At 37.6% G+C, this 15,514-nt stretch overlaps 1 protein-coding gene across 3 annotated transcripts in view; it reads left to right on the forward strand.

Moving 5' to 3' along the window:
• Rragb (Ras related GTP binding B) overlaps positions 1 to 15,514 on the forward strand; it is a 118,435-nt gene that overhangs the window by 11,052 nt on the left and 91,869 nt on the right. For all 3 annotated transcript variants that reach the window (XR_003835730.1, XM_029473611.1, XM_021152911.2), the window contains 4 exons: positions 2,276 to 2,498; positions 7,335 to 7,430; positions 9,802 to 9,924; positions 12,528 to 12,619. Coding sequence is in view for 2 of the 3 variants with exons in the window: in XM_029473611.1 (XP_029329471.1) it covers positions 2,276 to 2,498; positions 7,335 to 7,430; positions 9,802 to 9,924; positions 12,528 to 12,619 (534 nt within the window). In the remaining variant the exon portion in view is untranslated. The remainder of the gene's footprint in view (positions 1 to 2,275; positions 2,499 to 7,334; positions 7,431 to 9,801; positions 9,925 to 12,527; positions 12,620 to 15,514) is intronic.

The following is a 15,514-nucleotide window of genomic DNA, read 5'->3' on the forward strand; positions in this document are numbered from 1 at the left end:
AAGCAACAGTGTGTAGTCCAGAGTGATTAAAAACACAGATTCTTTGTCTAGGGTATATTATTCAAACCCTCTGCACTGTGACTTCACCTGTACAATAGAGCAAAGTAACCAACCCATATATTGGTTATGTTAATTAAGTTAAAATGCATAAAATATACATTATAGTGTCTTACAAAATAGATGTTGTTGCCAGGCGGTGGTGGCACACGCCTTTAATCCCAGCACTTGGGAGGCAGAAGCAGGTGGATTTCTGAGTTCGAGGCCAGCCTGGTCTACAGAGTGAGTTCCAGGACAGCCAGGGCTATACAGAGAAACCCTGTCTCGAAAAAAACCAAAAAAAAAAAAAAAAAAATAGATGTTGTTGTCTGGTAAGTATATCCCAGCTCCACACATACAAAAGTTGCTCAGTGAGTGGTTTTGAAAAAATAATAAATAACTAAGTGGTCTTAAGAAAATAATTCGTTCTTGATAGCAGCTGAGTTAACATTTTGGCTAAAAATCTTCCCTTATTGTAATTGCTTCTAATTCTCTAGTCTATGTCAACAGATTTACCCAAGTTCCTTGTTTTTAGATACTATAATATGAAATTCAATTTTGTAGATCAAGTATCTATACGCTGGGGAAAATATGATTCTTCCAAGGTTACATAGCTGTATTTAGCAAGATGCAGAATTAGAAATTTGTAAATACCACTCCATATGCACCACTAAATGACACTACTCTTTTATTGCTGTCTAACTGTTGAGATCTTTTGGGAAGTGACAGCCAACCTAGGAGCAAAGGGTAGCATTCTGCTGAAAAGCCATCATTGAAGTAATATTTTCATAAATGTAGACTATTTGGCTAGTGTTATTCAGCAAATGTACACTAAGAATGTGCCATCCTTGCAAACCATAGATAACACAGAGCCTGCTTAAAATAAATTGGCATTGGAGTGCTTCACCCTTTAGCTATTTACTTAGAATGTAACTTGATACTGCTCACCCACTGAGCCTCTGCACTGCAGGGGTCCCCGGGGTTGCCTCTGCTTTACAACGTTTCTGACTGGAGCTGGAGTCCTGGGGAAGAGCACAGGTGGCAGAGAGTAGGAAACTGAGTTGACTTGCATAATAGGATGGAGCACAGAGTGACAAGCCCTCAGTGGTTGTCCTTTGTTAACATTATCAACATCTGAAAGGTCAGGCAGAGAAAGGGTTTGGTTTGGTTTGGTTTGGTTTGGTTCAGTTCGGTTCGGTTCGGTTTAGCTTGGTGTTTTTGCCCTGCACAGGGGAGAGAAAGGTGTTTTTATGAACTGATCAGATACTTATCTTTCTTCAAAGAAAAGTTGAGGTAATGTCATCTTGCAAAGTTGAGTTGTTTATTCAAAATAAATTTCTTTTCTGATTATAAAAGAAAGAGAAAAAGAATGTGCCATCCTGGGCTGGAGAGAGATGGCTCAAGAGCACTGACTGCTCTTCCAGAGGTCCTGAGTTCAATTCCCAGCAACCACATGGTGGCTCACAACCATCTGTAATGAGATCTGATGTCCCCTTCTGATGTGTCTGAAGACAGCTACAGTGTACTCACATAAAACAAATGAATAAATGAATAAATCTTTAAAAAAATGTACCATCCTTCTTTTAAAAGCTGTGAGACAGTGGGAGATAATATCAGAGGCGATTCTTATCTGGTTGTATAGAAAATTGAATGCTATTAATCAAGAACTCATAACATAAGTATAGCATCTTGCCTGTGCTAAGTGTTGCAAATGAGAGGGATGTGTTGGTAGAGAACCTACAATGAGTGAGCTGGCCCAAGATAGAGGTAGTTTCTATGAAGATGTGTGGACTGGATTGAAATATAAGGAAATAAGCTGGAGTTATAGATGAAGAGGTGAACAAGTAGCATGAAAGAGTGATCAATGTATGTAAAAGACCCATGAGTTAAACCGTGAACCACTCAAAGAATGAACAGAAGGTGTGTTTATAACCAAAGGAGGGGCCAGACATGATAAGTATGCAGAGGTAGGTGGATCTTTGTTGGTTGTAGGTTAACCAGGGCTATGGAGTCTCAAGAACAACAGTAATAACAATAACAAAATATAAGAAAGGAGGATTTTACATGATTGCAGGTAATGACCATGAAGTAGAGTAAGGTAAAGCTCACCACATTTGGCTGTTATTTCCTCTTTGAATTAAAGTTTAAGATCATATTTCACCTGATCAAGCAACAAAAGTTCAGGCAGGAGTAACTGAACAGAAGATTCGTTTACTATCTAGACTTTTTTTCCTACCAGACAAGATACCTTCATGGAAAATTATTTCACTAGCCAGCGTGACAACATCTTCCGAAATGTGGAGGTTCTGATTTATGTCTTTGATGTGGAGAGCCGTGAACTTGAAAAGGACATGCACTACTATCAGTCATGCCTTGAGGCTATTCTGCAGAATTCTCCAGAAGCCAAAATCTTTTGCTTGGTACACAAAATGGATTTGGTACAGGAAGATCAGCGAGACTTGGTAAGAAATGGAAAAAGTGCTGTACCAAATGGTTAGCGTGCATTGTAGACCTCCTTTATAAACAGTGAAGGTCAGTTTGTACCATTCTGTATTTTAGAACGAGATAAGTCTCTGACCATGTGCTTTCACTAAGTAACGTTTATCAGGTTAAAAAGTAGTTAGTTGCCCCTGTTGTATTGTCATAGCTGAAAGACCCACCAGGAGTAAGATGAGGAGAGGTTGTTGCTGTCACTGAATTAATTTAGGAACGTGATATGCACCAGTTCAAGGGCCTACCCCATTGTGTCAAGCACTGTTCACAAGTCCTCAGAATCGCACTGGCATAAATAACTTAGTATGCATGAGGATAACTCAAAAATGACTAAGTATAGTAGAGTAGGAAATATCAACCTTCAGTTCCTCAACAAAAACATAAAATTAACCACCTATAACCCAAAATGTTCCATAGAGAACTTGGGGGCTCAGTATAGAAGAGGCTTAGAAAAATAGGCAACTTCTTATCTAGCTATGAGATTCTGGGTCTGGTAAGACATATTCTACCTTCAGTTTGTTCAGTAAAAAATAAGAGCATTAGATATTAATGTTTAAGATTAAAAAAGAAAATCCTCTATATTATAGAGAATTAAAGGGGTTTTAGATTATACTAGTTGTATAGAATTTAATTTCATACCTGGCTGTCCTGGTACTCTCTTTGTAGACCAGGCCGGCCTAGAACTCATAGAGATCTGCCTCCCAAGTGCTGGGATTAAAGGCATGAGCCACTACTGCCCAGCCCTTGGCTTGGAGCTTTAAGGAAAGCTTTATACTAAAGGATTTTTTGATGATAGCTTTTGTCAGGAAAACATGTTTCATAATACATATAATGTGTCAGATCCCATGGAGCTGGAATTACATGTGTGCTGAACAACAACAAGTGAGCTCCTTTTGAATGTTTTAATCACTTTCTATTTCCTTTACTGTTTTTTAATGTTCGTATAAATATCCTCAATTACACATTAATATGTATGTTTGAGTTTTCCAGAGAAACAGATCCAGTCAGATGTGTTTGCGTATAGAAAGACAAAGACCCATTTCATTTAAGGAATTAGCTCACTTGATTCTGGAAGCCACCTCTAGAAGTAGTTTGAAATTTAGAGAGCTGGGAAGATGGGCTAGAGACCTGAAAAGAAGTATATACATAAAGGAGAGGAAACAAATAAAGTATCCTTATTTTCAGATGATGTGTTTCTTTACATAAAGACCCTAAAAACTCCACCAGAAAACTAAAGCTATAAATTCATTCAGCAAAGTAGTGGGATACAAAGTTAACAGAAATAAATCAGTAGCCTTCTTATACACAACAGGAAATGCGGATTCCTATATCAATAGATGAGTTGGTATGTTAAGTACATTTGGTCTGCAATTACAGTCAGAAACTTCTTAAGTATGTGGTACCCCACTTTCTAATAGCCATGTCTTCTACAGAAACTGAATAGGTAACCTGAATAGAATTGTGTCGGCGTCCTTCCTATACTTGAACCAACCTTCTCTTTCATTCAAGAGGTTCTCTGGATTTACAAAATGGTACAAATCTGGATGGATACCAGTTGAGCAGCCATGATATTTTATGATTCATGCTAAGCTTTTGATCATTTGACCTAAATTATTTCATTTATGTAGATGAAAAAAGAATGTAGTAGATATCCCATCTAGTTCATTTATAGGGGCACTATGATCAACTAGCCAAAACTATAGGTTTCTGTGAGTTGGTACTTGTACTCCTTTGTCCAATCAAATAAGTTTACCCTTCTTGTCTTTGATGGTAAAATGTCTTCACATTGCCCATTATTCTAGCACCCACTTCCCCTTTATTAGGCTTCCCAATTAAGTGGTAGCAATTACCACTGTAAGTTTTGGCTTATAGGAGAAAGTGATCAGAGAGCTGGAGGAGGTTAGGGGTCCTCTTACACATCTGTTTCTCATTGGCTTTGTGTTCCCAGTATTGATGAATGAATAGATTGTAGGCTAAAAACCTTGAGCATTGTCATCTCCCTAAGCGTTTAGATTCCTTCCTATGTAGTAAGTAGATCGATGCAGCTCTGACATTTTTTAAAAAAGAATTTTATGTATGAGTACTCTATCTGCTTGTACACCTGCTTGCCAGAAGAGGGCAGCAGATCCCGTTCCAGATGGTTGTAAGCCACCATGCAGTTGCTGGGATTGAACTCAGGGACTCTGGAAGAGCAGCCAATGCTCTTAACTGCTGAGCCATCTCTCCAGCTTCACAGCTATGGCATTTTAACTTCAGTTAGTACAGGTTATGTTTTCATTCATGTCTCAGCTAGGAACTAAACAGAGTGCCTTCTTAACCCTTCACCTACAAATCCTCTGCTTATTGCATCCACATCAATAAAATTGTCCTGAGCCATTAATATCTATTCTCATAGTTATCCCTGTATTTTGGTCTACAGTAGAAAAATCATATAGTTCTTTTAGAGGCTGTATATTTCACCTTTAGAAATCTTCTGATTCTTGAATCTGTATAGTGCTAGGAGCAAAGGGCTGTGGTAGAAATGAATCAAGTCTCTTCAAGCTACCTCCATGGAGGCCACTTTAGTTTCTTTTTTTTAAGGAAAAGTTGTATTATTCTTAGATAAAAATGTAGTGGCTGCTTCTATGGGCAAAGAATTGAGCATTTAGGCACTCCCAATTTCCTCAAGCTTTTACTTGATGAGACCAGTTCCAGTCTCCAGAATCATGTCCCCGCCAGTGTCATGCTTTCTAAGCAGGTATCACATGGAGATGAGCATTCAATTTGCACTGTAATTTATGTGCTCATGAGATGAGAGTCCAAGTTTACTTTGCAGCAGTATCAAGCCTGTGGCTGTAGGAAGTTAAGGTATCTTTCAGGGCAAATATAGGAACTTCAGGTCATCTGTATTATCACTCAACTGGATACTCAAATCTGAGCTCATCCTTATCATTGTCCATTTTATACAGCAAAATTAGGATCAGCTACCAAATCCATTCTACTCATTTTGACAAAAATAGCCACCTATATGATTGCCAGAACATTGTATGATTCAAGATCTGAATTCCACATCACCCCCAGGCTTTCTTGAGTGTTCTCATTACTTCTTAAAATTGCATCTTTAACTCTAATCAGAATCAAAATCAATTCAGAAAACTCATTACAAGATTCTACTCTAACTCTTAAGAATCTTTCTTTTTCCTCTTTTGAGTACATTGCCCAAGCCTTTGGTATAGGAGTTTGGGTTAAGACATCTCATTGAGGGCTGAGTGTGGCCAAGTTTCTCATTCTGGGCACCATGTCCAGCAGTTGTGGGTCATTGTGTGAATTACCATATACTGCAAGAAGCTTCTCTCATTTATGGGTATAGCAATGTTTTAACTTCTGGGTTTTGTTTTGTCTTGGGGTTTGGGGTTTTTTTTTTTTTGGTTTTTTAAAAGAGAGACAGAGAATGAACACATGGAGTCAGGTGGAGGCTGGCAAGTATGAAAATTGGATGGGAGGCCAACATACTACAGAACTATAAAACTTCAATTTTGTCCAAGAAGTAAAAAGACAATCTGGACATGTCTAGAGGAGAGTGTTTCACAGCAGATTTTCCAGTATTGTGGCTCTCACAATCTTTCTGCCCCCTCTTCTGCAGTGTTTCCTGAGCTATAGATGCAGGAGCTATGATAGGAGTCCATTGGGACTGGGCTCCCCAAGATACGTTGCATCCAGTTGGGGTTTCCTGTGATAGTCTCCATTTGCTGTAAAGAGCAGCTTCTTCGATGAGGGGTACTAGTTACACTTATCTGTAGATGTAAGGATAAGCTTCAGAATATAGCAGGAAATTATGCTGGGCTAGCAGAGCAGCAATAGTAGATTCTCTTTTAAGATCCATGACGTCACTACTAGTCCCTGGAAGTTGACTAGGTTTTTAGTACTAGGCGTGATTTCCCTCTTGTTGGGCCCTTAAAAGTCCAATTAGACAGTAGTTGGCTTCCTAGTGCAAATTAAGCCAAATATATACAAACAGCAAAAATGAACATAGCAGGTTGCATTTATATATTTGTGCGTGTGTATATGTGTGCATATAACAATAATAACTAAAGGAAAATACTATCAATTTAAAAAGGAAGGGGGACAAGGAAGGAGTTGGAAGGAGGGGACTTGGGAGGGGCAGGTATGAGGAAAGTAATGTGATTATATTTTAATTTAAGATGTAATTTAAAAATTAAAAAAGAATTAGCCTTCATTGTGTGTACACATATACTAGCAATCTCCCTATCCAGGGAAACATATCCGAGTGTCCATATTTTATATAGATATTTTCTCTGTATATGTGGGGATGGATACATAGAAACAAATCCTAGCTGGCTAGAGCTTAGTTGATCATGTGGGTTATAAATGTGTTGTAAATTAAGTACACTAAACATATATATGTTCATGTATACATGAGTAATATATGTTATTAAAACCCACATCTATAATACTGGAGAACTAAATGTATTTTGAGTTGTACAATTTTAATATAGGTATTGTCATATTAAAATTACCTAGATTTGGTGATTGGATTATATAGTTTAAGATCTATATGATACATTTTATTTTATAACATAGTGCTCTCTATGAATATTTAGTAAAAGTTGGATAAGCCTGAAGAAATCTAATAGTCATTAATACATTTATAGCCTTGTTTGAGAAATAATAATACTCAAAGGTTGCTATGAAGACAAAGTAAGAGGTTCTTGTCAAAATATGATAAAATAATTAAATCTCAAAAATTTCAGTGAAAGAGTAGAGCTGGTCTATGCTCATCAGGTTGTTGGATTTTTTTAATTCAGATATTTAAAGAACGAGAAGAAGACTTAAGGCGTTTATCGCGTCCGTTAGAATGTTCTTGTTTCCGAACATCTATCTGGGATGAAACTCTGTATAAGGTGTGTATGTTTCCTAAGTCTCCACTTTAAGAGCATGAGTAGAAGTTAGAAAGATATTAACAAAACTAAAATATTTTAAACTACTTCATAGCCATCTAGATTTGTTACACTAAAAAGAAAATAATCTGTAACACTTTCTTCGGAGAACATCAAACTTAACATCAAAAGATTTTGGTTTTAATCTTAGATTGAGTGGACCTCGTCACCTTGTCACACTGGGTTTGCCTTGGGGATATGATTAATCTTCTGCTACACTCTGTTGTCATAGCAAAAACTGTTATTTAACATCCACCATCCATTTGGACCCATTGTGGTCTCAGTGATTATTGTAGTTACATCTAATGTTCAGGTCCTTCTACATGCTAATGGGATAAACTAATCTGCCTAAATTCAGACAGTCATAGAAGAAAAATGTCTAGTTGAGAAATGGGAGAAGTGAATCTTAATGAGATGTGATATGTATATTGTATGTTGTAAGTTCAGCTTTCGTGTCATTGGAGATGATATGGTTAGCATTCAACCCTCATTGTTAGCATTGCTGGAATGATCAGCACACTGTTTGCAGCCTAGGGGTTGTTCTCTCAGTAGTTCTGGGGATGAAGTTACCTTAGTGGTACAAAAGCTCCTGCTTCTTCCATTTCTCATGCTTACCAGTGGCTTAAAGTTTGACTCCTTTTGTCTCTTCATGTGGTCAGACATTTCCTTCAGTCTGCTTCTGGTATTCATTGACAAGTGTGACTCTAGGTGGCAAAGGCTGCTTCTCTGTCACTGGTAGGTAGAGCTTCAGTATCAATTCATCTGACAAGTATCAACAACCAGAAACACAGAACCCTCACTTGCAAGGAGGAAAACCACTGGACTTTTAAAAATAGCCGTTGATTTTTTAATCTAATGCATTTCCTCCCTCAATATTATGTTGACCCAGGTTCACTCTAATAACAACAGTTTGAGATAACCTATGTAGGAAGTACTGTTCTAGATAACTATGGGTGGAATTTCTCTCAAAGCCTTATTCCCATAGAACAGGTAACCGGGAATAAGGATGGACATGACACACTGATAAGAACCAGCTGCGGTGTGAAGGATGGCAATACATAACACGACCAAAGACAATTGGCTAATCACAACACTGCTGTGAGTGACAATGTCTCTGCTGTGGTTAGCTTTGGTGCCTTCTCCAAGGTAAATTCAGCAGTGACATTAACACCAACCTGGGAACTTGGAACACTCTGCCTAAGTAGTAAGACTAATTGGAACAGAGACATGGCACTACTACTATCTCTGACATCATTGCTGCATAGACCTGACTTAAATTTGTGTATTATGTTTTATTCAACAAGCATTCGTTGTCTTAGATGTTGTCACATACACAAATGGCTCCAGTAAGGTTCCTGATGTCTTGTAGGAGACGTAAGAACAAAGTACACCTAACAAGAGAAATTGGGAGAGAGTAAAGGACAGAGGAATACAAGCACCTTAAGAGAACACTAGGGGAGTGAAACTAATGTCATCTGCATGTATTAGTCATACTCCTGGATGAAGTCAGCTTCAGGCAGTCACATGATAAGCCTTTTAAAATTCAGTACCAGGAATTTTTTCACAGGTCACCAAACATTTGAAAATTACAATCCCAGTTGTTTCTTTTATAATGACATACTATATCTTTGAAGGGAGGGGCTACACTTGTCATTATGGCTCTGATATTTTCAGAAAATAGACTCTTGGATGTAAGTTAAATATAGCATTACTTCATCTTTTTAAAGCTGTTCACAATATTGGACTTCAATATTTGTTGGATGTCTGGATTAAAAGAGTCTTATCACAATAGATCATACTTTGCAACTTTTTCCCTAAAGCTACAGGATGTCATTAAATTACTGTTTACTCATGGAAAGAAGTTTCTCCAGCATTTTTTAAGTGTTTGAACTCTAGAAATTCAACTCAAGGATGCAAATCAAGTATTAGGCTAATTTTCTTTTTTTTCATTTATTTTATTTAGTTTTTCTAATTTTGTGACTACAGACTTTTTTTTAAGATTTATTAATTTATTATATGTAAATACACCGTGGCTGTCTTCAGACACACCAGAAGAGGGCGTCAGATCTTGTTAGGGGTGGTTGTGAGCCACCATATGGTTGCTGGAATTTGAACTCATGACCTTCAGAAGAGCAGTCGGTGCTTTTACCCGTTGAGCCATCTCACCATAGGCTAATTTTCTTCTTTCATCTTTGTTAGATTTAACGTCTGTATTTTTTTTTAACTCAGTTATCAATGATTTTTCCTGTCTGTGTCTTGTATGGTACTTACTCATTTCCAAGGCCTGGAACTGGCTACCTGTAAGTAACAGTCAATTGTGCTTCTGTCCTCTTAGGCATGGTCCAGCATTGTTTATCAGCTGATTCCCAATGTTCAGCAACTGGAAATGAACCTGCGGAATTTTGCTGAAATTATTGAGGCTGATGAAGTTCTTCTGTTTGAGAGAGCTACCTTTCTGGTAAGGACTTTCTGCTCTACAGCTATATCTCAGTCTGCCTTCTTGAAGTCAAAGAGCACCATGTTATTACTTTTAGGAAGAACTACCCACCCTTTTACATCAGCATGTATATTCCTATTTATAAAGCCACAGTGATGTGGAAAAAATCCTTTGGTAAATAACATTTCAGTAATTAGTAAAATTTAGATTTTTTGCAGGTATGCCTTGTTAGAAAGTTCAGATTAGTTCTAGTAATAACTATTATAATAAATGGCCCCTATTACCCACCACACTATATTAAGAAATGCATGACATTTTTCTTTTAAGACAAAAAACACTGGTAGTTTTAATTTTCTTATAAATTGAATTTAGCAATGTTAACAGAGTTTGCTGTACAGCTGTGAGTGATGTGAAAACCTGTATAATACGTACATGTATTTTGAAGAATTAATTTTATATGTGTCTATGTTCTGTCTGTTTGCCTGTGAGGGAGTTGCCACTTGTGTGTTGGGTGCTCATGGAGGCCAGAAGAAAGTGTTCCAATTTCTTGGAGCTGGAATTACAGTCAGTTATTAGCTGCCTGGCATGGATACTGGGAATCAAACTTGTGTCCTCTGGAACACCAGGAATCACTCGTGATCACTGAGTCATCACTCCTGCCCAATGTATAAATTTAAAAATAATGTTAATAGTGTCTGGGCAGTAGTGGCACACACCCTTGTCAGACAGAGGCAGCAGATTTCTGAGTTTCAGGCCAGCCTGGTCTATAGAGTGCATTCCAGGACAGCTACACAGAGAAACCCTGTCTTGAAAACCCACCACCACCACCAACAACAACAACAACAAAACAGCAATACAAGCTAATTAGTCAGAACACATTACATAAATAACAGGCTCATTTAATGTAATGCTCAAAGCAGCTCCCAGTAAAGAATTAATTTTCTGAACTTTACCAGTGCTTAGCTGAGTTCAAGCAAATGTCTTACTCCTTCTGGGCTTGTTTCCTCTTCTCCAAAACAAAAGTAATAATGCTTATATCATTGGTTTATTGATGGAGTTGGAGATGGAGTGCTCAGTGGTTAAGAGCACTGATTGCTCTCTCAACCACCTGTACTGGGATCTGATGCCCTCTTCTAACATGTCTGAAGACAGCTACTCATATAAACAAACAAACAAACAAACAAATCTTTACAATGGGACAGGGTAATGGTAAGCAGCCAGCACAAACCTTGACACGTAATTAACAATGGAGGATAGAGAATATGCGTGTAGTTTCTTCCTTTGTGAAAACACACTCTTCTTGGTAGATGGTGGAGCTCAGGCTGAGTCCTAACTGGAGGACTTCTTTCTGTCAGCCCACTGGTACAACCTACTTCCTTGGAATTACTACTCAACCTACATTTTTTCTGGTTAACATTCATACCAATAAGGAAGTAAACTGCTATGTTTGATATATCACACAACAAAACCCTGTTTCAGAACTATTCCCTTGCCATACCTACCACATATGGTCATACAGTGACAGCCCAATGCAGACTCTATTCCTAACAGAAAGCTTTTGTTTCTCTTTTCAAAAAAAAAGTTTATGTGTTATTGATGGTTTGTACTAAGGGAGATAAACTCAGGCAAGGTAATCTGCTCATTCATTGGTATAAGAGTTGTATTTCAAATACTTAACATTATATCAAGATTTCTTTGTGAATTTTCTTCTAGCAGGTGATATGGATTTTCTTCTGCTAGAAATGAACAACTTATATTCAGCCTTTAGAGTACTTGTGGTTTTTTATTAAAATTGGAAGGTGTTCTTAAAGTATTTTTACCTGGTGTGGGTGTCTGTCCTGAACACATGCCTTTATGATAGTCAGTACTTGGGATCATCTAGTAAAAGGTTTTAAATATGATTTCAACAGCTAGTTTGTTAGTCTTCTTTAAAATGTTTGGTACTGCTCAAGAGCAGCTCAATATTTTTATTTCGTTCCATTTTATTTATACCATTTTAAGTTAAAGACTGTCTTATCAGACTGTCTTATGAGAGAGTCTTATGGTAAAAATTAACGATTAAGGTAATTAAGAAAAACAGCAAATGATTTAGGATAAGGTTATGTTCTAGTGAAGTCTTAACCTGAAAATGCATTTAAATGTGTCTAACCTACTAAGCACAATAGGGTAGCAATGCAAATTCTCTGAAAATGATCCGATCTTTATTTTTGTAATCCAGGAATTTACCTTTGTAAAATGGAACTCAGGGTACACTATTGCTGTTCAGCTTCACAAGAAAGTATTGTACAGAATATTCCAAACTTGGGAAAATTCAAAATATGGTTTATACTGAATGTGCATTGCTTACCAGCATGACCAAAGGCTTCACAGATGTCAGCTTTATTTTTATTTATTTATTTGTTTATTATTTATTTATTTTGAGACATGTGTGTAGCCCTGGTTATCTTGGAACTCACTCTGTAAGACCAAGTTGGCCTCTAACTCAGAGATCCTCCTGCTTCTGCCTCCCACATGCTGGGATTACAGGTGTGCACCACCACTGCCCGGATCCAGATGTCTGTTTTAATTAGTAACAGTGTTATGAGTATTTTCATAAATTCACATTACATTATCCCTTTTCACAGGTGATTTCTCATTATCAGTGTAAAGAACAGCGAGATGCCCACCGATTTGAGAAAATCAGCAACATTATTAAGCAATTCAAGCTGAGCTGTAGGTAAGAGACTATACATGCGAACTGTAGGTAAGAGACTATACATGTGAACTGTTAGTTTCTGGATAGTAGTTATCATTTTTGAGGTTTAAGGAAACTGCACGTTTATGTTTACAATAGTTTGTTTAATCAAATGAAAAGTTGAGGTCTAAGGAAGCGTACAAGTGTGTGAAATGTCCTCCATTGTCCTTTTAATAGAAGCATGACAGGTGTATATTTTGAATATGAAAAGTAATTGAGCAAGAATATCATGGGAACTTCAGAGAGTAAGTTACTAAATTCAGGAATTAAAAAAAAAAAAGAATCCAAATCCATGGATTAAGTGAACCAAACTGATACAGAAGCATATAAAAAATATGCAAGTCGAGTATCCCTTAGAGATGTTTGATACCATTTGGGAAATAAAAATAGAATACTGAAAAGGCTTTGAAAAGGAAGGGGGAACTTGTGACCTGGTGAAGAAGAAAAGCCTGGATTTTTTTTAAAAAGGGAAACACTGTTGCTAACACCAACATCCAAGTAGAACTGCTCAAATTGTTGGTTGGGGCTGGGGGTGAGGGGGCAGACATAGAAAGGAAATAAGCTGAGTTGAGATGGGAAAAGCTATCTTCAGTAGAAACAGTGAGCAACTAGATGGGAATATACACATTGCTTCTACTGGGATCAAGGGCACTAATAATAACAGGAAGAAGCTGTCCCCACCTGAGCATGCATGTCATAGGAAGAGTGGTCTGAGACAGGCTTTGGAGACACAACCAGGAACTTGGTAGTACACCATGAGTATTGAGACTCTTGGAGATACCAGGATAGAAATGCAACAAGGGAGTAGGAATCCGGAACCCCAGAGTGACTAACCTGAAAAATGAATGGAAAGCACTGCTCCCCCCAGCACTGCTTGCATAAGCAACACCACGGCAACACAAAAGAATTATGCTGAACCTGGCATGCTGTTATGGATGGACAGAAGTATTTGGGGACAAGGTGTATGGGTCATTAGCAAATGAACATCAGCGCTCTGTGTTTAAGGACAACAGTAAATACAAGTATATGACAGAAGTAAATACAAGTATATGACAGAAGTAAATACAAGTATATGACAGAAGTAAATACAAGTATATGACAGAAGTAAATACAAGTATAGACCCTCCTTTCACATTCCCTCAGAGCCCTGGACTCGCAAAGCTCCTCACAGAAACTGAGATCAGGAATAATCCAAAGACAAGGCTGTAGCTAAGAGATGGATTGTTTCATACTGGGGAACTCTTACAGAAAGCATGTGCAACAGAGAAACATCTAACAACAGGGAAGAAATACCCATATAATTTGCTTAGATTGCAGAGACTAACAGCCGTCTATCTACAGAAGCAGCTAAAAGAGACAACCAAAGAGGGGGAAAACTGTACTCACCCCAGAGGAAGAAATACTAGCATTATAATGATGGTTCTCTCATCTCGTTTATTATTTTCATCTATTTATTTACATGCTTGTATTTTAGTTGTTTAATAGTTTTCTTTTCATTTATATCTTGCAAGAATACGTTTTTATAATGGCTTTCCCCACACTTATTCTTGGTTTCCTCTATTGTTTCTCATATCTGTAGCCCTGTACTTTCCTTTCATTATACTTTATCCCATTTGTTCCCCTTTCCACACCCCTTCCTCTTTTTATTTTTTAGTTATTAATAACTTTAACTTTAAACAACTAAGATACATTTCCCCGTAGCACCCGAGTCTTGAACCTTAAAGACATAAATGAAGCACAGAAGGGTTTTTTACAGCAAGCTAACATCAGGATTGCTGTCAAACCATTGTTTCTGTTACTGGATTGCCTTCACCTGCTACATAATTGTGAGGAATATAAACCCAAGTGAAGGCAGCTCACCGTGATGACTCACATAAAATAAACAAAACCAGTAAGAAAAAGAAACAGTATAACTAGAAGCCACATCCCAACAGAGGCAGAAAACACAAGAAAGCATCACCAAAGAGAAAATGAACCACTGTGTATATCTGCTCACAATCCCTTCATACTGGAAACCAAAGATGGTAAGATATCTGAAATGCAACAAAAAGCCTTCCAAATCCTACGTTTAAGAAATCCCAATATTCAAGTAGAGGATTCAAATAATCAATCAGACAAGAGAAGTAAGGAAATCAAACAAAACAATCTATCAGTACAATGGGAAGAATCAGCACACAAAATAGCGCAGAAACAAGAATATTAAAATTACAGAACAAGAGCCGGGCATGGTGGTGCACACCTTTAATCCTAGAGAGGCAGGCAGATTTCTGAGTTCGAGGCCAGCCTGCTCTACAGAGTAAGTTCCAGGAGAGCCAGGACTATACAGAGAAACCCTGTCTCAAAAAACTAAACTAAACTAAAATAAAATAAAATAAAAATAGAGATCAAAATGCATTCGGGTAAATGTAAAAAAATAGCATAACCAAAACATGGATATGTTCAAGAACCCAGACCTAAGAATATGAAAAGAGCAAATATAAACATTACAGGATCAGATTGGAGAGATGTCTTAGTGGTTAAGGTACCTATTGTTCTTGTAAAAGACCTGAGTTGGTTACTTGTACCCACATGGTGGTTCACAACCTTCTGTAACTTCAGTTCCAGAAGATATGGTTCCCTCTTCTGAACATGTGCTTACATTGTGCACAGACATACATCCAAGCAAAACCCACATACATATAAGATAAATCTTAAGTTTTTTTTTAATTAGATATTTTCCTCATTTACATTTCCTATGCTATCCAAAAATTCCCCAATACACTCCCCCCGCCCCACTCCCCTACCCACCCACTCCCACTTTTTGACCCTGGCGTTCCCCTGTACTGGGGCATATAAAGTTTGTATGTCCAATGGGCCTCTCTTTCCAGTGATGGCCGA

Source organism: Mus caroli, chromosome X (assembly GCF_900094665.2).
Source record: "Mus caroli chromosome X, CAROLI_EIJ_v1.1, whole genome shotgun sequence".
Classification (NCBI taxonomy): domain Eukaryota; kingdom Metazoa; phylum Chordata; class Mammalia; order Rodentia; family Muridae; genus Mus; species Mus caroli.